Raw genomic sequence first — 24,216 nt, 5'->3', positions numbered from 1 at the left:
TATTTTTTTGTGGTCTTCAGACCAGTTTTCAGAAAAAAAATCTTCCCATTATTCCACCTGGTTATTCAATATCTGGAAGGTTTCTGTCAGCTTACAGCTGTGACTACAAAAGATATAAAAACTCCTATTCTAAATTAGTCTGGAGCAAGTGCTCCTTATGCTTCATTGTGATATTGAAAAAATGGCTCTGCTAATATACAGAATGCGAATTAATCCTTGATAGAATCTTCCTGATACTTCTGCCCTGTTTGTTGAAAAGAATTAGCATATACATAGGTGCCTTTATGTATTCATGAGGGGCAGGATTTTGTTGTAAGGAAATTTTCCTCTCCAGTACTATATGATATCTTTATATAAGCAATGGTCCTTCTTTCATTAAGAGAACTCTACAAATATTTTCAACATTGAAATTTGAAGATGCTGACCACTTATAAGCCATAGCTAAACAAATATATGCCATTATGACAGAGAAATAAGGAACAAAGCAAACCAGGAACAGCCTACAGCCACCTCCCTCTGCCCCACCCCTGCTGGCCATATACAGCTGCCCAGCACGCAGTACTCACGGGAGTACATGGTGGTGGTGCCTTCCTGTGCTCTCTGGAAGTTTTCTCTGTCAGTTCCAGGAGTAAGAGACAGGGATCGGGTATCTGAATCTGGGGAATTAGTTCTGGTGTCCATATCCCCTTTCAGAATAAGCCAACTGGTCTTCAGCTGAAGAGAATAAAAACCTGTTATAGGAGCCAGATTGAACTCATGCCCTACATCACTTGCTAGCTTCTATGCTGATGCTCAGTACAGCCTGCACCAATGGTCACAGCCTCACAGTTACTGAAAACTTTTAACACAGTTACTGAAAACTTTTATCTGGGCTGAGGATAGTTTCTCTGTTCATTAAGTTGCCCACTCTGCCTCACTTCAGATCTCTTATGTCTTCTTCATTTCATCAATCCATTATAACACTTTTCTTGTGTGCTAATGCACACCCTTACATGTTAACACATTCACCAATATATGCACTGAGATTCAATTAAAATTCTTGAATTTATTTCTACTGCCTTCTTTACCATGAAATGCAGATTTTGAACACTCTGGAAGAGAGATTATGTTTAACATAACTGAAATAATCTTTTGGAAAGACCTGAAATCAGTAAGATTCATTTCAGTTATATTAAGTAATACCTTGAAACATAACCATGTTTTATAAAAGAATTTCCTGAAGAAAAACAAACAAACTACCTTTTGTTCTTTCTGGTTATTACCTTCTTGTTGTCCTGATCCAAACTTCCATCCTCCCCTTCTGATCTTCTTAGTGCTGAAAGATTAAATTTTTAAAAATTAAAACTGATAGATCATTTTTGTTTTCTGTTTTGACTGTCTTCACATTCTACATATTTTCAAAAAGAGAGAAAAAGCAATAAAAAAACTTGAAGTTGGGCAGAAATTGAATCCGTTGAGCTATCATAGGTACGATAGGTACAAATTTGGCATTACCTTTTCATGACAGTGCAAGAAAGGTTGTCTCAGTATACTGAAAGTGAAGGACAGCAGGTAAGGATGAGCTGCTGCTGAGTCCCACAGAGCTGCATCAAGTCTCAGATAAAGCAAAGGAGGTCTCTAAAAATTCACAATTCTGTTTCTCACCTATATTCTCTCTTCAAAAGCCTCCATAAAAGAAAACATTTACTTGCTGTTTCATTGTGACCTTCCAACTTCCTGAGGAGAAAATCTCAACACTGAAAACCTAAAAGTTACAAGATAGCTCCCAACCACTAAATGCATTTTTCCTAAGCTTTTCTTTACCGAAGTATCACACCAGAGACTGATTTACATCTCAGAAAGAATTTTACAGAAAGTTTTTGTGACAAATTTCACACTATTTCAGATAAGTTCCCAAAATCTAAATGCCTCTTGTTTTACATCACTTGAAGCTCTGTTGAATGCAGTAAAACAACTGGAGTAATGCAATGACGTAGCATAATTTTAAATCCATGTGAGGTTGTAACAAGGGTATTGTCTGCAATATCTGAGTTCAAAGGTAACACAAGAGCCCCATGAACCACAACACAGCCAGAAAAATATATTTATTAATAATTAAAATAGCATGATAATATTAAAGATTAGACTGCTCAAAGACAGTGCTACAACAATCCCAGCTAGCTGGGAACAACTCTCCATTTTCCCAGCTAGCAAGTTAGCTGAGGATCTTCCCTGCATCCAAACAACGCAGGAGAAAGGCCACCACCATCAGCAATTCAATGTTCTTCTCTTTCACACTATGCAGCTCACATCCAAACCCTTCACTGGTAGTGTCAAGAAGGTGATACTTTAAGAAAGGAAAATTTTCATTTTTCACTTTGTAAAAATCTATTGGCTAGAGGAGAAAAATCTTTAAATGCAGAGGTTTTTTTTGTTTTGTTTTGTTTTTCCACAGTGTAATGTGGCAAAACAAAGCTGAGTAATAAAATAAAGTATTATGAAAAAATTCAGAGTTTTCATCGTTAGTTGATGGCATCCTGACCAGGGCAACTTGTTTTTTTGGGGTTTTTGTTTGTTTGTTTTGTTTTTTTTGTTTTTGTTTTTTGAGATGGCAAGTTGCTTTTTTGAGAAAGAAATAGCAGAAATTCGAACCTGTGACATATGTGACAAACAAAAAAGCATGAAAAATTAAAGTGCCTATATTGCAAGGTCTTAGATCTGGTTTTCTGACACTCTGGGTGCACCCAGGTTATTTATGTGGATCTCAGAGACCCATGTAGAGAACTGGATGCCTTTTTGCAAATTGTTTTTATAAAAGACATTGATATTTTAAAGAAAAAAAAAACAAACATAAATTGAGACCAAAGTGTTTTTCAGAGATTCTGTATGTTCTATGGGTTCATGAGATCAAATGACTTCAAAACAACAGGACACCAAGGTTTTACATAGAGATCTAGAGGATTCCAACAAAAATCAACAAGACTCTACAAGGCCTGCTCCTTTCAGCTTCCTGAATGCTTCATGCAACACTTCACAGCAAATAAATCCACATGGCCTGAATTTCATCAGTGCTGAGCTCTAGCTTCACAGGTACAAGGGACACTGGGTTCTGCTGTGAGTCCTAATGCAATTTTTCACATGGTTCAGTGCTAATATTGCTGCAGAACAAACCTCTTATTGTTATTATTGTTGTAACTTTGAACTCTGTTCAGATGATTCTGAAATATCAATGCACACAGAAGGGTGTCCATGCTGGCTGTGGCACACTTCACTTTCTGACTCCAGCTCTCACCTGATCTCTCCTCTGAGCCACTTTTCCATCACATGTTTTTCATTCTAGTAGAAGTCTAGTGTTTAAAATAGACACACAGAAGCTCTAGCAAATCTGTTGGGCACTGCTGTAACTGAAACTGTTCAAAGCCAAATGTCTTGGAGAAGCTCCGTGCACTTTTTGTTTTAAAGAACATTTTTGTACTTGTTTGTTCAAACTTGGTCTCTTCAACAAAGGAATGTTCCCTGGCTCCTTTTCAGCATGCACTGGCTCAGTGTCCCTTTAGCTTGAGGAGCTGACTCATCAGTTGCTCATGTGTTCATGCTTTAACAGAAAGATTTACACAACATCTGCTGGCAGTTCTTAACTGCACATATCACTAAGAACTTACATAAAATACCTGGCTTGGAGAAAAAAAAAAAAAAAAAAAAAAAAAAGCTGCTGTTTAGAAACTTCACAAACCAAATATATCAGTAAAATTAAATGACGTAGGAGATCACAGCAATATAATTAGCTTGAAAAGTTGCTGAAACTATGCTGATTTACACCACATCAAGTTCTGACACTTATTTTGTAACTTTGCCTTTACTCTTTCCAAACATCACTGTAATATTCAATGCTTTCCTTTGTCAGATTTTTTTTTTTTTGCTCAGCTTGAGAACTTACCATGAATGATTTGTATATCTAAAGAGAAGGAATTAGAATTTGGGCAGACTGTTTTGTGGATAGCATGACATCCAGCATTAAAACAGATGATAGATTTTTCCTTTGGAGATAACATTAGTATGACCAAGATCAGGATATCGTGAGCAGAAAAAAATCTATCTAAAGTGCCCTGAAATGTAATCAAGTCTGACTTTGCTCAAAACTATAACCAGAACAACCACAGAGGTTATCTAAATATTGATGACTTGAATGTGCAATTACTTGAGCATGAAAAGTTTTGGTTACAATAAATGTCTGCAGGCTGACTCCCCCATATCATTGGTCCATATTCTTTCTAGTCCTACTCTACTGGAACCAAACTAGAACTTCAATCAAAACAGAAGTGCCATTTTCCATGAAAAGTAATATTAAAAAATTAACAATATAAAAAAAGCTTATTTTTGACTATGGCAATCAAGTACTTTAAAATCAGCCCTCTCTTAACCACAACAGGAAAATGTTTAAATATATTTTCCTTGTTCTGACGAGGCCAGTGATGTATGCGCAGTTTCCTAACCTTTCACTCACAGAAAGCTATCAACTATCTGTTAGAGTATGTGAGAACAGATATGTGAGGCTTTCTTACTCTTGCATGCAATGTGGGAAGCTTTTTTTTCCTCAGAAGGTGCTGGTGGAGATGATAGGATTGCTCCAATAGAGACTTCCTATTGTCATGAAGAACGGTACAACTTCTATCTTGCTTTCATCAACAAAGTGCCTTTTTGCTGGATCTACCAAAGGTTTTCTAATCGTATTTTGCCACCATTATCACCTACTAGATTCATTTCTAACTGTCACAATGTGATTATATTAGATCTTAATACTATATCCTAGTAATATGAAGCTTGAAGTTAAGTAGATATTTCATTTAGAAGTTGGACTCAATGCTCCTTGTGGATCCCTTTCAACTCTTGATATTCCATGACTCTATGGCATACATCAGTTATCAATAAACACTTTTTCTCCAGTGAAAGAGAAGTCAGAATTACTTGCAAAAAACTGGACATTCCAAGACATGGCGTGAATATAGAAGAGCAACTTCCTATATGTACATATTTTATTTCTTTCCATATATGAGAAAACTGCTTTTAAGTAAATATCTCCTCTAAATTACAAAGACAAGTCAAAATATCTTAATTCTAGTTTTAGAGAATTCACAGAATCTTTGGATATCATGTTATACAAAATACTATGTCATTTTTATCTTACCTTTTTTTCTATTTTAGATTATGAGGATTTTGAGATAATGAAATGAAAAGGAAACAGCAAACAATCACAAGCAACATGCATTTCTTTACAAATATATGTAGAGAAACTGCGACAGAGAAAAGCAGACTGTACCATGCTGTTTGTAGATAGGAGGTTTCCTATAGATGTTATCTTTTACGCCAGTGTCTGAGGAAGAGGAAAGAGAAAGGAAAGAATAAAAGAGTAAGCAAGCAGTTCAGACTACGCTGGTCTCATCTCCTGTCAACAGCACTAAAATGCAAACACTTGAGAAAAGACAACAGAAGATTACATCACTAATTTGTCTTTCAGTGGTTATTATGCGAGAGTGAAGACTTGCCCATCATATTTATATATTTAAAATATTTAGGTAGTCTATGCCAATCTAAATTATATGAACCACTCTTATGTCCCTCAAAATGCTTTCAGATGCCTTGAATGCTGCAAAACCAATATATACTTCTCAGAAAACAAAGATAAACTGCTTATACTTGCTACTATTTAAAAGAAAATTAATGTAATTGTAGGACAAACTACTGTAACAGTCACAATTGAAAAGGAACTGTTCCTCTATTAACTATAATGGAAGTACACAGTCAAATATAGATATTTATACCACAAATGTCTAATGTTCTTGTATGAATTTCATATCACGACCATATGTTGAGTTGTATAGCTGACCTGGCCTTCCAGAAACTTTTGGAAAGCCCCTAGGGCAACAGTCCAGTGTTCCTGTATCATTCCCATGTCAGAAATTCTTAGTACTACACACCTGAGCGGATACAATTCTCAATTACAGTGTGCTCATAGAAACACGAATCCCAGAAGTTAAACATGATTTTAAAAAAGTTAGGCAGTGTGGATGTAAATTTGGAATGCTTGTAACTGAATGTGAACTTGAAAACAGTATGTATACAAAGACAGTCTTCATGGGTCCAAAATGAGCCCCAGAGCTTCATGGGGCCCAAAATCTTTCAGTTTTCAATGTCTATATTAATATGATTCTCTAATTCAGAAAGTAGATGAATAAAGAAAAGAATAATTAAAAAAAACAAAAACAAAAACAAAACAAAAAAAACACTATGCAGTGTTGGCAGTATAAATAATTATATCTTGGAGGCTTAATAATATGTGGTATCTAATGCAATATTTTATATATATATATATATCATGCAGCACTCTAACTCCTTTATTTCTGAGAGCAAACTTAACAGACAACAAATTTCACTCATGAATAGTTTTCTTCTCTTGCAGATCTAAGTTCACAAATCAATGCAAAAAAAAAAAACCACAAAAACAAAAACAAACAAAAAAAAAAAATAAAAAAAAAAATACCACAAACAAACAACAACCAAACAAAGAACAAATCCATTTAGAACAGAACAAACGTGCCAGCAATTGAAGATCAAACGCTAGGCAGTGAATGCCTACCTGGAATATGGAAATGCCTAGGAGCCTGCTGATAGACAGAAGGTGAAGATTTGCTGTCTGAGTACATGGATAAGCTTGGAGTGCTCCGACCACTTTCACTGCCTCCAAGGGGAAGAGCAAAGAAAGCAGATACAAGAAAAAAAATGGAAAGCAAAGTAGAGTATTTCAAGCATAAAGGCTTGTTCAGAATGACTTGTTAATCCAACAATTTCAAATAAATATGAAACTCATTATTTTTCAGTACAACATTCTGGCTCAATTGCCAAACATCTAAACAATGAATATCTGATAGATAATATCAGATTAAACTGCAGCCTTGCATCCTGTCTTTGATACTAAAGCTCTTCTTTCAAAAACACTGTCATGAACAAAACAAACAGATAAGCACATCTACAGTCTTGTAATATGTTCTGCATAGCTTTTGAAAACAAGCTTTTGTTTTTGAAAACTTTAATGCTATGGTTCATAGCCTGTCCTTAAAACTAAAAATAAAATAATTCAGTAGTATTTAAAATATCTCAAAGCAGGACTAGACCAAAAAAACCCAGAAGTAATGGTTACATAAAATGTTCCTGCACATATCAGTAACAAAAATAACAAAAAGCTGAAATTTGGTCCTCAATCACAAACTTTCCCCACAGGTAACATGCCACAGCATTTTATATTTATGCAAACAAAGTTGGATTATCAAGTCATGGATCTATAATGCCACAGTCACTTGATAAAATTTGAAGATATGTACAATATTGATCTGCATACATTTTTTCACTTGTTTTGTCAAATGTTCCCTAGGTGCCATTCATTTCCTCTTAGTTTATTTCCCCAAAGTACACTCTATGGCATTATAGTGCTGCTCAGCAAACAAAAAAGTAAAGCTCTACTTTTTTGGGACTTGTAAAATCCAGTTAATTTACAGCACTGTTAAGCGACTGGAAGCCAAACATGACATTTATTTTAACATGAAACAGTTGTTAATTTGCTGTTATTGTTTTAGTGTAGATGGAGCACAAATTTAATGGACACTAATGGTAAAATTATAGCAAGTTTTCTTGGGGGAAAGGAAGCGCAGCAGCTCAGAGAGCTAGATTTGTAAGAGTTCTGCCTTCAGAAAGGGGAAGTTTCACACCATAGAACTACTGGATTACCATAGCAATCTAGGTTATGCTTATGCCCATGGAGTGGGTGTTTGCTGAACCCTTGCTAGGTCTCTGTTGACAAGCAGTGGATGTGTGGTCAATGATCTGTCACCAAGAACAGCCTGGACATATTCCACTGAAATCAATAGTGCAGAGCCACTGAGTTCAGTGGGAGAAGCAGGCCAGGTGAGATCATGACAGTACACTAATGGATCAGCTCTAAATTTTGTCAGGTGTTTTTACAGTCAGTAAAAAAATTAAAATCAAAAGCCACTCAGCCATTAGCACTGCATACACAGGAACAGCAATATGTGATTGGAAAAAAATATATCAGAGCAGCTGAGAAATTGAAATAGCAAATGTGAAAGATGATGGCCTATGGTCCTTCCAAAAAGTAAGGGAAGAATTATGGAATTACTAAAAGTCTGGTAAGCATCACCATTCTGCAGTCAGGTTGTCCTCACACAAGGAACCAGATGGTTATTCAGTTTCTTGACTCCTGATTTACTCTTGGAAGGAAAGCAGTGTTGACAGATTTTCACTGCACATTTATTAATTCCTTCTTTGCCGCTTGCTGCTCATATGCTTGGCCATCCCTACTAAGCAGAAGTAGTCTCCACTTCACTCCAAGTTTGAATACAAAGAATAGTAGTTTTTACTTAAGTAAAGTTCCTGACAACTCCAATAACCTTAAAAATCTTATAATGTCATTCATCCCACAGTTATGTTACTATTTTTTTTTTAATTTAAAAAGAAAAAGAAAGTTTTCAAGTGACTTTCACAGTGTATTTATTCCTCATTTACTTAAAAATTAGCATAATTTTAAAAACATATTCACATATGATCTGCATGTACAACCACCTCCTTGAGCAACAATCACAAGGTGCTAGTATTGCACTCCCATACAATTGTTCTTCAGGGATAGAATATCAGTAGCACATTCAGGGTCTCAGGAGGAAACATTAATTAGGATGAATAAACTTGCAAGAAAACAGGAAGCAAATGCAAACCAGATGACAACAAGTCTGCAAACTTCTCTATGCAAACATCACCTGTCTGGAATAGTTTGCAGAGCTATCACTTGCTCAAAATGGAAGAATTATGGCTGAAATGAGGGAAAAGGTTGTTCTAACAATCCACTTCTACAAGCTGATGCACATTTAAATTATAGTTAGATTTTTGTCACTGACTTGGAGAAACACAGAGAGTAGCTGTGGTTCACTTTTTGCACTCAAAAGTAAGTAGAATTTGCACAAGTAGAAACTCCAGATAGCCACATAATCATTTAGCCTATAGTAAGTCTCTAAAATAACGCTCCACCAAGAATCTGTTTCTTTCAAGGGTCTCCTGGTATACACTGAAGAACCTCAAATAAGGTCTCTGATAAAATGAAACGACTGAAGAGAGCAATGTTTCAGACTGTTGGTTTTGTCTTCTGCCACAAACAGCTGCAGGATGTGATCCGATCTCCTGGTCAGTGCAGGGCAAAAACCCAGAACCACAAACTCTTCCCTGAATTTTGTTTAATTTGGAAAGAATCTGGAAAAGTTTACTTTGAACTTCAGCATCAACCACAAAGTCCTTCTTGTGTATTTTGGCTACTGACAAGATAGCCTGCTCTTTGAACCTTGTGTGTGTACAGCCAACTGACCAGAGCTCAAACCATGCTCCCTTTCCATACTTCTCAAGGGACTGGGAGGAAAAGTGTAACACTGTTTATATCTCCTTCCCTGTTGGCTTTTCTTTATCTGAAAGGATAGGAAATTTGATAAGAAATTGCAGTAAGAGCTGTCTACATTCCCTGACTTGGATTTGAACAGTATGGAGCACTGGCCTAATAAAGATGTCAGAGATTACTCCTGAAACTGGATCCTTCACTATCTGTTTGCACATGGAACATTAAGTGAGACAAAGTTTTTTGAAGTCCAGTGACTAACTCTCCTGAGGACTTCAAAGCCAAATAAATGGAAGCTGTGTTTCTACACTAGAAAGGCATGACGGTTACAATGGTTTCCACCATGGCTTAAGCAAACATTTTTTCACTTAGCACAGACTTTACAGTCTCTGGTTCCATCACCTCAAGAGAAAGAATTACACCACATGCAGGTATTTTGGAGATCATATATCATTATTCCCTTGATAGAAAGCTGTTAAAGACATTTTGAAGACAAAAGACCTTAAAAGGGCACAACCAAGTATTCTATCTGCATGATAAAGAATAGCTAGTAATATCCTATTATGTTGTTTCATGGGAAACCCACGCAACTAAAAACAGAAACATAGTTATAGTTATATTACTTATGCTGAAAAATGGTGAACTGTGCCCTTTCTCAAGAAGAATATGATACAAACTCAGTGAAATCAAAAGCAGGATTCTGGGATTTTTACGTTAGAGTAGCAAAATTTCTACCCAAAGTTTAAATAAATATTTTATCATTACTGTGGAAAGCTAGTTTTACAAAGATTTGTTATAGCATTATAAACCAGTGTAGTATTTTTGGATTTAATAAGAGTTGTTTTTTTTTTTTTGAGTGTGATTTCATTTTTTAAAAACAGGAGTGGCGACATTCACCTTAGTCTAAAAGCAAAGAAACGGTTCCTATGACTCTGCTCTTCTCACATCAACCGCTTTGAAAAGAAAAAAAAATTACATTAATCTTTGAAAAAATTACCAAGATAAGGAAAAAAGACTCTTTAGCTTAGTGAAAAGAATTCGGAGAACTTGAAGAGGAACTGAACTTGAAGAGAATCTTATGACACTGGTCTACTGGTTGGCAACCCTGCACATAGCAGGGGGTTGAAACTAGATGATCATTATGGTCCTTTTCAACTCAGGCCATTCTATGATTCTATGATATGATTCTATGACACTTTTTGGGATGAGACATTAACTCAGTGTAAAGCAGTGGTTAATGCATATCTCTGCAGGGCTCGGAATTACCAATTACCTATAAATAAGGATTATAAACATACCTGCCTATGTGATAAGAGTGCTGTGAAGCATTACAGGTTACTGCTTGCAAAATATTTTAGCTCCTTGATAAAAAGTGTTGCAGAATGAGAAAATATCAAAATTTTGATCACTGTTAATAAGTGTATGGGGAGAAGCAGCTGGCACTTGAGGATTTCTTCCTCCAAACAACAACAATAAATAATTGCTGCTGCTCCGAGCAACAGCAGGTAGCACTGAAAAGAAACTTATTTTAGCAAGAATGCTGCTAAGCAACTGCAAGTGGGCTTCTGAATAACAGCTCTCAGTTCAGTGAAATCAGGCAACACAGCACACAGAAGAGGTTTTCTTACTCAGTACATCAAGTTGGATAATACTGCCCAAATTTAAGGAACACAGCAAAAAAAAAAAAAAAAAAAAAAATTGCTCAGGCTGTGACTCAGGGAATAACAGGGCATGTGAGTCAGCCTTCCAAAAAATGTGGGTGTGAGGGCTTGGGGGGTGCGGGAAGACACTTTACAGGTAGACTTTGAAATGTTAACAACAGGATTAATCTCATCAGCTTTTCTCTTCAGAATTTTCTGGGGATCTCAGTTGGAGCAACCTAACCCTGATTCTGTTGCTATTCGCAGTGGTGAAATTCAGCTGACTTTGAACAGAACTGTTTCAGGATACATTCGAGCCTAATCATTTTCTCCAAAGGCAATGAGCATCTGCAATTCATTTGAGTTTATATTTTAGATCTGGTTCCTGAAGAGGGTCACTTCCTTTTCTGTAATGGTTACCACGACAAAAAGAATAGTTTTGTTCTATTAAATCAAACGCATCAGGCATTTTCAGGCACTGAAAATGTCTGCCATTCATGTCTCCCCCCCAGTTGTATTGTTCCTGGAGAGATGATACTTAATGACTTTTATTTCCTCTACTTACATAGCTAACTAAAAAAAATTTTAAAAATAAAAAATATTAGTAGCCTTTGCCTGAAAGCTTCTTGGTAATCCTCAATGTCTCCTATTTGCAACATGGAAGCCATTAACAGTTAATCTGTCTACTATCTACTGGGGAAAAAAAAAAAAAGACTAGGAGACTAGGCTCAGTTACTCTGCTTCACAGTATGTGGCACAGACTATTTGCTCATCAGTGCAGCTATACTGATTTAACAAACTTTATATGGCAAGATTTCTGGTAATGCTGAAAATGATAAAGATAATCCCTAAATGAAAATTATAAGGTTAGATAACTGATGATCCAACACTGGATCCAATTTATTTGGCGTCTCTAAAATCAGGTAAAGGTAAACACTATAGAGTAAACAAGAATTAAAATAAACTTTTTAGAGTAAACAAGATTTAAAATTATTTCCCTCCCTCATTTTCATTACAAAATCTAATTCCTTCCCTCTACCCCTTCAAAATACACTTAACACTCACTGAAAACAAAGCCAAATAAACCATAATAATAAATTCAGACCCACTCAATTCTTGAAACTTACACAGTACATCAAAAAGCACTTGCACAAAATTAAGACAAATTTTATCCAAGTGGAAGCCATGCTTGCACAGACAGAAAAGTGAAACACATCTGAATAAATCTACAGTATCACAGCACGGTTTTGCATTCCTGGACCTTACCTTTGAAGAAAGGGATGTAATGATGTCTGAATGTAGATGTAGGGCTTGGGTGTTGGGGCAGGGAGATGCAGCTACTGGTACCAAGACTCTGAGTACCAGCTGGGGGCAACAGAGAGTAAGTGAAAATAAACTATTTAGTTCACTTACTGAAAGCCACAAATTACAATGCCATCCTTCTTTTTCAGGAACATTTTCTTCCTGATGCTTAGAAAACGTATAGTTTTTGTTTAATATACAACGTTTTTCTTGTTGTGTCAAAAGACATCACAGTGGCCATACTATGTGTTGGCCAATGGATACAGGACTTCAGTAGTTATTGCAGAAAATGCTAATATAAGGTAATGCATCAGAAAATATTCCAGAAAAGGCACCACAAAGAGCATTGCTGTTCTGAGGCAAATTCTGCATATTTCAAAGCTGCAAGAGGGAATGATATATGCTCATAATGGATCTAATGAAATGAAATGGGGAGAGCCTTTTCCTTAGATGAGAACCCTTTTACAAGTGAGTCCAGTTCTCAATGCCATTGGTGTACACTGGTAGGATTTAGTCCACAATGTACCAGAACACTCAAGCACATGGCTAATTTAAGCACTTGAAGAAACACCCTGAAGTTATCTCCACTCTGAAAGTTAGACATGTGGTTAAGTACTCTGAAAAACATTCTCAGAAGTCATTTTTCTGTGTTCACTTTGTTGTAATAATGTTCTGATAACATTTGGAGGTATAATGGCAACTATTAAAAATAGCAGTTACTGTGAATTTCCTCTAAATGGTATCATTTCAGCTAAATGATATGGCTTTACACTTTATTTGGAATTTCTTTCATCTTTGCTCCTTCCTATAATAGTTTGCAGCTAAGCTTAGGCATGACACAGCTGCCAGTCCTTCAGCAGAGGCTAATCATCCCTGTCTCTAATAAATCATTGATACTCTTATTTCTATTTACCGAAGACATCACAGTGCAACACAGTGCAACCAATTTCTGTAAAAACTGTTTCTGATACCCATACAAATTTATATTTCTACTGGAAAGTTAATGATTCCAAATTTTCCAAACTAGTTTATAATTATAATATAGCCCCAACAAAATTGAAGGAGAAAATAACAGAAAATTTCTGAATATTCTGTGTCAGCCCAGATGATGGAGTGGTAAAAAAATTAGACTGAATTTTGAGCAAATTAGTTGATTACCCTAAGGAGAAAATTCCTCAAAATGCCCAGATAGGAATGGACTCTGTATAGGGGACTCATGCAAAGATCAAAAGGGTTGCTATCCTTCCTCTCTGTGCAACAAAAACATCCAAGCTACACTAAACACTGCTATAAGCTTCACAACTGAAGCAACCTGGAAGTGAAAAAACAGTCATTAGAGCCCCTGCTTAGCTCTTCAGCTGCTCACTGAGGTGAGGAGAGCCATGATGGACCATAATCCTGGAGTACAAGAGGGGGCACAAAATTGCCTGAGTGCTCTCCTGGCTTTGTGTGCTTTTGCTGCTATCACACTGCACCATGAAAGAGCTGTGGATTGCATATGTTTTTCCAGGCACAAGGATTAAATCTCTTCTATCTTCTGTTTACAAATACATAAAAATCAAGCTTTCCAGGTGCTTATTTTCTTTTTCTAGATGCTAATACGTGAATAATTTTTTCCTTCCTACCCATCAGACTATCTGTTCACAATAAACAGTACATTGTAATGAACTTCTGCTCTACCTAAACCTCTGCTTCTGGAGTTTCTGTCCTACCTAAAAAGTAAGACAAAGTAGAAGAAAAATCTATAGAATAAATAATGCTGGTTCTCAGTTACCTGGCCTACTATAATGCTGAGGAGAATGGGATGTTGGAGTGTAGCGACCATAACCCAGCGAGCCAGCAGAGCTAGGGCTTGATGTCCTGTACTGTTTGAAGGATCTGTCATCTTGGTCACCCTGAGAGGAAGAGAAGAAATACGTCATTAGGGGAAAGAAAACACTTTCAAATCAGCTAGAACTTCAGATATTTCTGTGCAGTAAAGATGGAACTTGATGCTGTTGTGATGCTCCATGCAATCCCAATGAAGCAAAGCGGCTTTGCACCTCAACTGCAGTATGACTGAAGGAGTTCTGGAACTGCCAGGTTTCACAGAATGGCTACGCTCACAGGAAAGTCAATGCATACATGAACTGAAAATGACAGCATTATTTCTAAAGAATACTGTAGAATTACTGTTTCAGGACAGTACAATTTGCCACTCAATTTGATCTTCTATAATGATTAACATCCTTGGTTAGGTGAAAGATGAAATCAGGTTAGTATGACAGTATTATGGTTACTTTGTCCTTATATAAACAGCTGCATTGTACAGTGTAAGGGTTAAAGACATCACAAAAATCAGTATTCACTAGCTTGACTACATAACAAAAGCTAACCTGACTGCTGTATAAATTGCCCAGCAGACAATACTAAGAGCAAAACACTGTAATTATTAGCTAGTTAACCTCTCATAATGACTCATATAAATTGCATTAAGAATGAATTCAGCAGCGCTGTGCAATGCAAGTCACACAACTTATTTTCCATTAAAGCCTTGACTTCAAAAAATGTACGTCCATTCTAAACCTCTCACTCCTTATAGTTAGATTAAAACTGCAATTTGCACATAGTGTCGTCTTAACAGTAAAAACATTACTGAATAAATTAGATAAGGAAATAATTTTCTGCAAACTAGCTACAAAAGCAAATTCCATTTTCTTTCCAATTACAGGCAAGAAATGGCTGGAGTGAAGTGAAATCAATGTAACATACAGATGCTCCCTTATGGAAAGTCTTGTTCTGAAAAATACTACCCCCTCCTGTTCCAGTAGGAGTAAGCGAAGAACATGCTATCCCATAGCAGGTGGCTTGGGAAATCCTCAGGCATCTTTAACTCGCACTGGATCATTCATCATCTAAACACACAGGAGGTCCTAGCTCGCCCCATCATTATCTCCCAGATTCCTATCAGGGCAAATTAATTATATCTATCCATTCATCGTTAGATTCTTCCTGCCTGTAGCTTCCAATTTGACTGCTTTGGGATTATCTTTGACTCCAGAGATGTATAACGTTCCCCCATCTCACTCATCACATTTTCTGCTCTAGCTGAAGTGCACTTTTTCCCTTCCACATCACTCCACTGCACTCACTGACTGCATTTTCAAAAATGGAAAATCAGTTTTGCATACTGGTAAATAGCATTACTGGTTAAATATCCATACCAGAAAACAAATGAAAAAAAAAAACAAAACAAAAGGAGAGCAAGTGGTGCATTCCCAAGCATGCAGAATTCTATAGGCATTGTGACACCAACTCCTCCATGCTGAGTTTAAGATGTTCCTCTCTATATAAAGCAACTTCATTTAATATCCATTCTAATCTCTCAAAAAAGAACTGGCAGCACACTCTCTTAAAGTCTTGGAATTACATATAAATACCATGAGTGTTATGTAATGGCCTATGAAGTGCTCATTTGAATGATATAGTGAATTTTTGCCAATAAACCCCTTCAACAAACTAGTGACAAGTTTGTAGATGATGATGCCTGGGGACCCTTTCAAGAATGTTCAGAGAAGACAGAAAACATGGCAAAGCTGGATAACATGGGATGGTCAATATGACATGAATAATAGCAGCACCAGTCTCCATACCAGTGCCAGTTCTGGAATCTAAATGCCTTATAGTGAGCTAACTGATAGCTAATTTAAACAAATTATTGTAATCTTGCTAAACACAAAGATTTCACATTATTTCAGACCTTACCTTTTATGTACTTTTGGTCTCTGTAAAGAATACTCAGTCAAGCTCATGAAATCCAATATTAAATAAAGCATGTATTTATTTGCAAATTTTCAAATAAACTACATTTGACTAGTTAAATTCTCCTTTTAACCAGTGTTCATAGAGACAGCTTGTGATTTATAATCTTCAATAGGAACTCTTCACTACCACCAAAATTTTGCAATAAATAAAATTGGAGTTATGGAGATATGCACCAGTCCTGTGACGTTTAATTGACCTGACACACAGTGAGTTACATGAAATGCTTTCACAGCTTCTGAAAAGGTGATACTTCCTGAAACAATTACTGGCATTCATCATTAACATACACCAAAATATTCCTCTAAGTTCAGGTATCTGCGTACAAATAGCATAAATACTTTAACTAGTTGTGGAATAGTAACAAAAAATAATAAAAAAGGAAGAGTAAGCATACCAAGCATTAATTCAAGTCAACTCATGCTGGCAGCTTTAAATGTAAAAATAAATCATGTTTCTTAATGTAATTTATTCAGTAGAGCTTGAAGAAGTGACCAAAACACAACCTTTATTTTGGAAAGATGAAACAGGGGGTGACAGTGGAGATAGATGCATACAGATGACAATGCAGAAGCAGAGAACATATTCAACACAAGTAACACTGGCAAAAACAAATTCTAAAATCCCATGCACTGCAGATGACACACATTTCAGACGCTGCTGGTTATCAGTGTGACCAGGTTTATGCATCACAAAATGGGTCAGAACAGGCGAAGAAACGCATTGGGGATTACCTCAGTAGGTGTTGGAGAGAGCAACTGAGGTGACTGCAAACAGCAACACAACAAATTAGTGATACAAATTCATGCATGATGTTACTTGTGAGAAGAACTACTCCTGAAATATCAATATCCATGTATAACACATGATACAGATAGGAAAAAACACCTGTCAAATAAGTTAGGGTAATTTTCTTTCCTTTTAAACAAGGTAAGAAAGAACAATACATAAATTCTTTTCATCATTACTACAAAATCCTGTGGCCTGTACCTGTACCACTGAGTGCTGATGGTAAAAATCTCACATTTAAATAAGGCACAAGCCCTACTTAAATCTACTCTGAAGCACCTCCAAAATCTGGATTAGTATGTTGTTGCTCAGAGCTAATGGTTTCAAGGGAAACAAAAATACCTGTATATTTCATTTACAATTAAACATCTTGCAATTTGATAATTTTCCTTTCAAAATTAAACACTAAGCTTGATTACTTGAGCATAAATCTCCAAAACTACCATAGCTGCAGGTATAGCCAGGATAATGAAAGTTGAAAAACAGTAGATACATGTATTTTTTACCATGCTAATATCAAGGATGTAAAATATTTGGAGCATCAGGAAAGTGTGCACACTGGCGTTAGATGCAAAGCAGGGCAGCCCCAAACATCCTTTACTAGATGATGCATTTAAAAGGAGGCCACTTTTTTTTTTTTTTTTTTTTTTTTAAGATATCTGAGGTCTTCATGACATAAATACCTCCATCAGACAAATATACATAAGCACACTTTGTCCCAGTGCTGCAAACACTGAGGGAAGAGCAAATACGTCATGAAATACAGTTTATGCTTTAAATCATGTCCATACTTTGATCATGAATAGTTAGTTCAGGTTAAGTCTCGTATCCTAATCATAACTGGTAAATAATAAGTGAACTTAAAGCAAGGTATGAGTCTATCTATATGCCAGCAACCAGTGCTGAAGAGAACATCCAGTCCTAAGCCTCATTTGGGTCTCAGGGTGGCAGCAAGCAGATGATTTGTGGGCAGTCTTTTGTGGGTGATCATTCCCAACTGAACCAAGCTATTTCTCTCCTGTCCTGAGAGAAAAAAAACAATTTTATAGCCTGTTAAGAAATTCATATTCTGAAGAGGGCAATGAGCTCAACTGTCCCAATGAACTCTTTGTGTAGCAGGCTAATTACTAACACTATAAGCAGGCAACATCAGCAATGCTCTCTTTCTGCATTTTTTATTTTTTTAAGAAATATTGGTTGTTTTTTTAAGAACTGTAGCTGAAACTACCTTCTATCTCACTCCTAAAATTGTGATGCTGAGGTTCCCAAGCTTCCTAGCCACAGGATTCCAAGAAGAGGCTCTAATTGATGGCATGGGGTCAGATCACACCAGGGCTCCAGACTAAACCTCAGCCCCAACTCAGCCACATGGGCACTTATTCTGGAAAAGGAGAGGAATGGTAGCAAGAGGCCAAGGAGATGCTGGAGGCAGACGGGGGAAACTCTCTCCAGCAGGAGCACAGATTTTTGGTGGGTGAGATGGTTTTATAACAATTGCCTTACAGCATGTATAATGACTGAGCTTTGAGAGGAGCTGGGCAGAAGGTTGCTGTGCACAAGCACCTCTGTCAAGTCTAGATGCAACTCCGCCAAGGTCAGATGCAGACATAGAAAGGAAGTGTTTACATTACACAGAGTCAGAGAGAGACAACAGCTTTCACTTTACTGAACTCAGTAACCATTTAATAGTATTTAAATCTATTACTAGATATAGCCTTAATTCTTTTCATACTCATTATATTGGAGCTATTGTGGTTCAGCACTGTACAAGGAAGATTTGGAAGCAAGTCTGCAAGATCTGACATGCTGCACTTTACCTGAGAATAGTGTGGGAGACTTCAGCGGTAAACATAAGAGGCATTGGTGATAGCAAGACTGGAGCAACTACAAATATGTAGCATGGCTATTATTTCTAGTATTCATTTCTAGAAATCAATTTACATACACAGAAAAAAGCTTCCATACTAGATAGTATATATCCTACAAATATATGCAGTGTTTCTGAAAGGTCAAATTTGTAGAAGAGTATCTCAAATTATAGAAGAAATTAGAAATTTTTTTAAAAAAAGTAAATATAATGAGAGAAGAAAGGCTAACTTGTATGACAGGAGTTATATACGAATGTTTCACACACACACACACACAAACCCAACCAGAATTAGGATTAATAAGATTACCGTAAATTAGATTTCATTAACACAAATTGCTTAACATTAGCTCTGCATATGAATAGATCCAAATACATGCATGACATGAGGACATGTGAGTTGAACATTGTTTTGTTACCAAAACAGCAACAGTACACTTTAAAAAAAAAAAAAAAAATCATGAGAGTTGTTTGGCTTTGCTGCTGATTCCTGCACTTTGATTAGCAATGGATCTTGTTTCCTACCATGTGATGCAGAACTACTCCCTTCAAAGAAAAGCATATTTTAATTACACATCATCTGTTTAAAAAATGATCACAGAATGTAATTCTTTAATTTCCATGAACTAAAAAGTGAGATGAAAATTTTCTGGAAGGCTAAAATCCTTTTAAATGAATGGATGACATGAGTCAATTAATTAAAACCATAAAACATTTTTAATTCTGCACATTTTAGTGTTCAACAATGTTTAATGGTGCACATTAAATCTCAAATTCATATTAAAAAAATACCCATGTTTCAGTACCTCCCCGTAACTATGCCTGTCATCTGAAGAGTAACTGATATATGGAGAATAGGAGATCATATCTGGGCGGTCAATGTTATAGATGGCTTTATTTTTAGGAAGAGCAGCCAAATCCCTGTAGTCAAGAATTTCATCTCCAAGCTTTGCCTATGAAAAGGAGGAAAGAAAGCAGTAAGAATAAGAATGAATATGATCAGGAGGCAATCAGAAAAGGACAGATATAAGTAGGTAGAAGAGTTGTCATCATAGTAATAAACTACTTTCCTACTTGGACAAATTTAGGTATATTTAGTACACAATGCTAACTTTTACTGTTGCTTTCTTCTTAATATATCAGTGCTTTTTGTTTTTATTTGTCACTTACAATAATACTACTATTAGGAGGAGCATGGCATGGTCTCAGTTCCCTTGGTTATATTCTGATTGTTAGCTGCACAAAGAGACATGTAGGCTTTCTACAAGTCATTGGAGAAAACATTCTGCAAGACACTGCAGATTTCCACAGGCAAAACCACCTTCATTTTAAAGATGTTTTGGTGTGCAGGGCTCCCCTATCATAAGCAGAAGTGAATAATCAAACGTGTATTTCCAACATATACTCTCCAGATGCTGACAAACATCAGTCACATCTTTAATTTCTTTCCAGTCAGTTACATCCCCCAACTTCACCTCCTTTCCTGACTATTTCTAAGCAGTCCTCAATTATGGGCCAAAAGCCAGCAGAGGGCTCTCTTCCAGACATTTTGCTCCCCATTCTCTTTGTAGTATCATTATTCCAAAAGTAAGATTATCAAATGCCATATTTTCACAGATTATCTCTAGGATAACAGTTACTTGCATCAAAGCTGTATCCAGCATGCACTCAATTTGTAGGTAGAACAACAAATCAGCCACGTGGAGGGGAAAAATGGGAGTGTAATTCTCTAGTTCCTACCTCAGGCTTTGCAAATGATCAATTCTTTGTTTTTTTTAGCATTACAATGATGACTGAATGTCACAGTTCTCTGAGCATCTCAGTATGATCAGCTGTCAAACTGTAATCACGCTTTCCAAGTGCAAAAAATATGAAAGTGTCAAGGATTGGTGTGGAGTATATATTTTTTTTGTATGAGATAAGAATTTGAATAGATTGTCTAGGGAAGTTTTCCATTAGGTTAATCATGCAGAAGAAAAGTAGCATGTCAACTTTCATTTCTCTCTTTTCCTGAAAGAGTGCATGAATTGTGGAAACACAAGGACCACAGAAAGGAGGAAGATTCTTCTTAACTAAGGAAGCCACTATAACCACCATATATTTTTAAAACTAGTGACAAAATTTGTTTTAATCAAATATCTTGAAGATGACACAGTGATCTCATTTTTCTTCCAGCTACTTCAGTCACTAAAGAGCAACAAAGCAGCTCCTTAATGAAAATAAGCCAGTGGAAACCTTTTTTGCAGGGACATGTCATTCAAAGACCAGGAGTGTGTTTGTCTGGTCTGTCCCAGGAAAAGTTTGGGAAGTGTTGTAGCCTATAAAGAAAACCAAGGAGGCTGTATAAGTTTATTTTTAAAAGGTATCTGAGGTTGTGGAGATTATTCCAATGAATTCAGAGAAGTTCAGAATTGGAAACGTGAATTACGATACTTTATCCCGCCTCTCCATGTAGCAAAGTGCAATGTGAGATCCTGCCATAAGGCTTAGAATTATCAGGAATAAAACCTACTTGTAAAATTTCTTCCCCTTTAAACATCCTAATATAGCCAAATCTAAATGAAAAAACGCCTTAGAGATAGTTGCTTTCTGAACACTCCAGTGTGCATTTTTTATTTTACCTGTTTTACCTACTTTCAAAATCTTGGGCGGAATTTAAATACTCTAGAGAAGACTCAAATTACAGCTAAGGGGCTTTAATAATCTGATATTCCGGATTCTGTTAAAACCATGCTCTAAATTTAGAGTATCTTTTTCATTTGGAATATTTACTTTTACAATCTTATAATAGCAAATATGATTGTGTATAAAAATGTAACAATTTCTGTGCCTAATAAAAGCACGTACAGCACAGCTTTGTAACCTAAACTAAATCTTCCAGTTAGGTACATCACTTAAGGAACTTCCTAATTTTCCTTAGAATTTAGATGAGTATAAATAAGGGCTTTTATTTAGGCCCTATTTAATGACTCAAGCTAGACATTAACTGGAAAAAAAAAATTAAGTGGTATGCAGTGAATCAGGGAATGTCTGCAGTAGAGGAAATTTCAGTCTGGATATAATCTAGCCATCACTATGGCTAATTAAAAGATTCCCATTAACTTCATAGGGCATTAGCCAATGCCCTCTCAGAACAAAAAGCCAACACAGACTGGTATCAACAGGAAGAAAAAAAAAAAGATACACAGCTTTAGTAGATGGCCTGCATGAGCCATACTCAGGTTAAAACAAAACCTACTTTCTAAATCATTGCATAGCAGGACAGTATGCCATGACCCAAAAACATGTCACCCACAAAATGCTGCACTTAGAACCATCACACTTGATGCCTTTGAAAGAATCGTACCACAGATTCATGGTTTAACTGAGCTTTAATCATTCTCTTTAAATGCTCTTTTATTGAACATGATATTTCTAAGAGCTCACCAGCTGTTGAGGTACAGCTGCCATTTGCTGTCACGACAGAAATCCATGTATGAAAGTTACTGTCTTGTGTGTGCTTTCCAACCTGCTCTGCCTGCTTTGATCTTTGTTAGCAATAGAAACTTTAGACAGTTAAGTCTTTTTCCTGAGTTATTCTCTAACAATTAAAACAAAAAAACATTTTATAGATTATTTTCTATCTGAAGATAGTCTCAAATCTACTGAACATATACCTGTGTACCCATTAGCACCAAAGAGGAGAAAGAAAAACGTGGCTGGAGAGGGGCATGACCAAGTGTGAGAGGGGCATTTCTTTCAGTGGCAGCATAAATTCATATTTGGTTAAAGCAATCATGAAAGTGCTCAAAGCAACTGTATACAAGTATATTTAAAGCTGTAATCACAAACACTATGACAAACACTACCACCTATTACTAAAAGTACATAAACCTTAGAAGAATGCTATTGCTTCTAAAAACAGTGATGTGGCACATGTCCGGAGAGAGAGACCAGAAGAAAATGCTAAGAGAAAACATTCACATAACACTAGGCCCCAGCACAATGAACTGCTTTCACAGAAGTTGTGGCAATGACTTTTTTTTTTTTTAAACTGGGAATAATCCCCAGCATGCATCTACACAGAGCTCAACTGGAAGGAAAAGTTAGAAGTACTGATGGCCATTTAGATAAGGTGCAATTCCTACACTTCCAGCAAAGTCTCACTTATATAAAGGGTTATTTTATTCAAAATAATATCTATTGAAAGAATGAGGACAAGCTTGGCTCCAAGGCCAAGTTTTGCTCACCTCAGTGTAATAAATACAAACTCTTAATCTTTTTATAATAAAGCCAATCACATCTCCAGCAATTCCCTTAGGTACCATTCAGTGAGAATGACCTACCTTCCCCAGGGAAACTGGGACAAAGAATAGTCCTGGGAATGCTACATGTTTCTATATACTAGTTATCAAACCGAAGTGGTCACGCATGTAATCTACTGTAGCAATTACTACAACTGGGATACATTCAGCATAAGCTTTTACTGTATTTGTTCAGTTTTTAAACCCCCTCTGAACTTTCCAGAGTTGGTATTTATTAGACCATTTGGTGTTTATACACACCAAAGATCCTCTCAGTTTAAGAAATGGAATTTATTGAGGCCTGAGTCCTGCAATCACACACACACATGTTCTCACACGCAATCAGATGCAGGCTCAGGGGCTTGACTTGGGCAAGTAGTATTCCAATTTAAACCTGTAATCTACCTGTGGGCTGTAGCATTTACTCAGAATATATTTTTAGAAAGTACTGTGGTAAGTTTAGTTCCTGTGGTATGAACCATACTCTACTGGTAGTGTAAATGCTGTAAAGACAAAATACTCACATAGATCACACGGCTTGGGGAACCCGATGTACTTGAAGCAGGTACAGAAATTATACTCTCAGAGGAAGTCCTTGTTTCCTATGGCAGGAGAAGAGATATGAAACAGAAGAAAAAGAGAGAAAAGAGGGAGCCATTTCTTTGTGTGTAACCTTCACCAGTCAAAATAGTGAGTTATAGTGAGCTCAAAATGGACAGGTATGTCCAAAACTTGAAAAAACATCTCTACTTACAGACAGTTTGAAAACACAAAATGATTTCATACACAACTTGCTCCTCCCCCTACCCTTCAGAAGGGGCTGGGCTTCCACAGAGACCTTAGGATGCTATTGGAGATAAAATTTAAGTTGCAGCAGCTTTTTGAGATGAGATGATTTGTTTGTAACATCTTCACTCCACCATTGTAACCTCAAACTGATGTAGCTGCTTCTGGAACACATCACTGTACTGCATCACCCACAGCAGTCTGACATCCTGCAGAACATACTGAGTCAGACACCCAATAGCTTTGCTTTCCTTCCCCTAACAGTAAGAGATTAATTTTAAAGCAGGTAGTTTTGCTCTGTTTTCAATCATTACAGCATCCAGT

At 36.5% G+C, this 24,216-nt stretch overlaps 1 protein-coding gene across 9 annotated transcripts in view; it reads right to left on the bottom strand.

Annotated features, from left to right (window-relative positions):
* ABLIM2 (actin binding LIM protein family member 2) overlaps nucleotides 1-24,216 on the bottom strand; it is a 139,076-nt gene that overhangs the window by 26,574 nt on the left and 88,286 nt on the right. For 3 of the 9 annotated variants that reach the window (XM_052682734.1, XM_052682743.1, XM_052682742.1), the window contains exons 9-16: nucleotides 23,631-23,708; nucleotides 19,630-19,776; nucleotides 14,141-14,261; nucleotides 12,331-12,429; nucleotides 6,614-6,715; nucleotides 5,297-5,350; nucleotides 1,263-1,315; nucleotides 567-714 (exon numbers count right to left, since the gene is read on the bottom strand). In XM_052682734.1, coding sequence (XP_052538694.1) covers nucleotides 567-714; nucleotides 1,263-1,315; nucleotides 5,297-5,350; nucleotides 6,614-6,715; nucleotides 12,331-12,429; nucleotides 14,141-14,261; nucleotides 19,630-19,776; nucleotides 23,631-23,708 — 802 coding nt within the window. The remainder of the gene's footprint in view (nucleotides 1-566; nucleotides 715-1,262; nucleotides 1,316-5,296; nucleotides 5,351-6,613; nucleotides 6,716-12,330; nucleotides 12,430-14,140; nucleotides 14,262-19,629; nucleotides 19,777-23,630; nucleotides 23,709-24,216) is intronic. The other 6 variants (XM_052682735.1, XM_052682736.1, XM_052682737.1 and 3 more) reach the window with 6 other exon arrangements.

Source organism: Tympanuchus pallidicinctus, unplaced genomic scaffold, assembly GCF_026119805.1.
Source record: "Tympanuchus pallidicinctus isolate F22 unplaced genomic scaffold, pur_lepc_1.0 scaffold2, whole genome shotgun sequence".
Lineage (NCBI taxonomy): Eukaryota > Metazoa > Chordata > Aves > Galliformes > Phasianidae > Tympanuchus > Tympanuchus pallidicinctus.
Note: the sequence above shows the minus strand (reverse complement) of the source record. Positions and strands in the feature narration are given on the sequence as shown.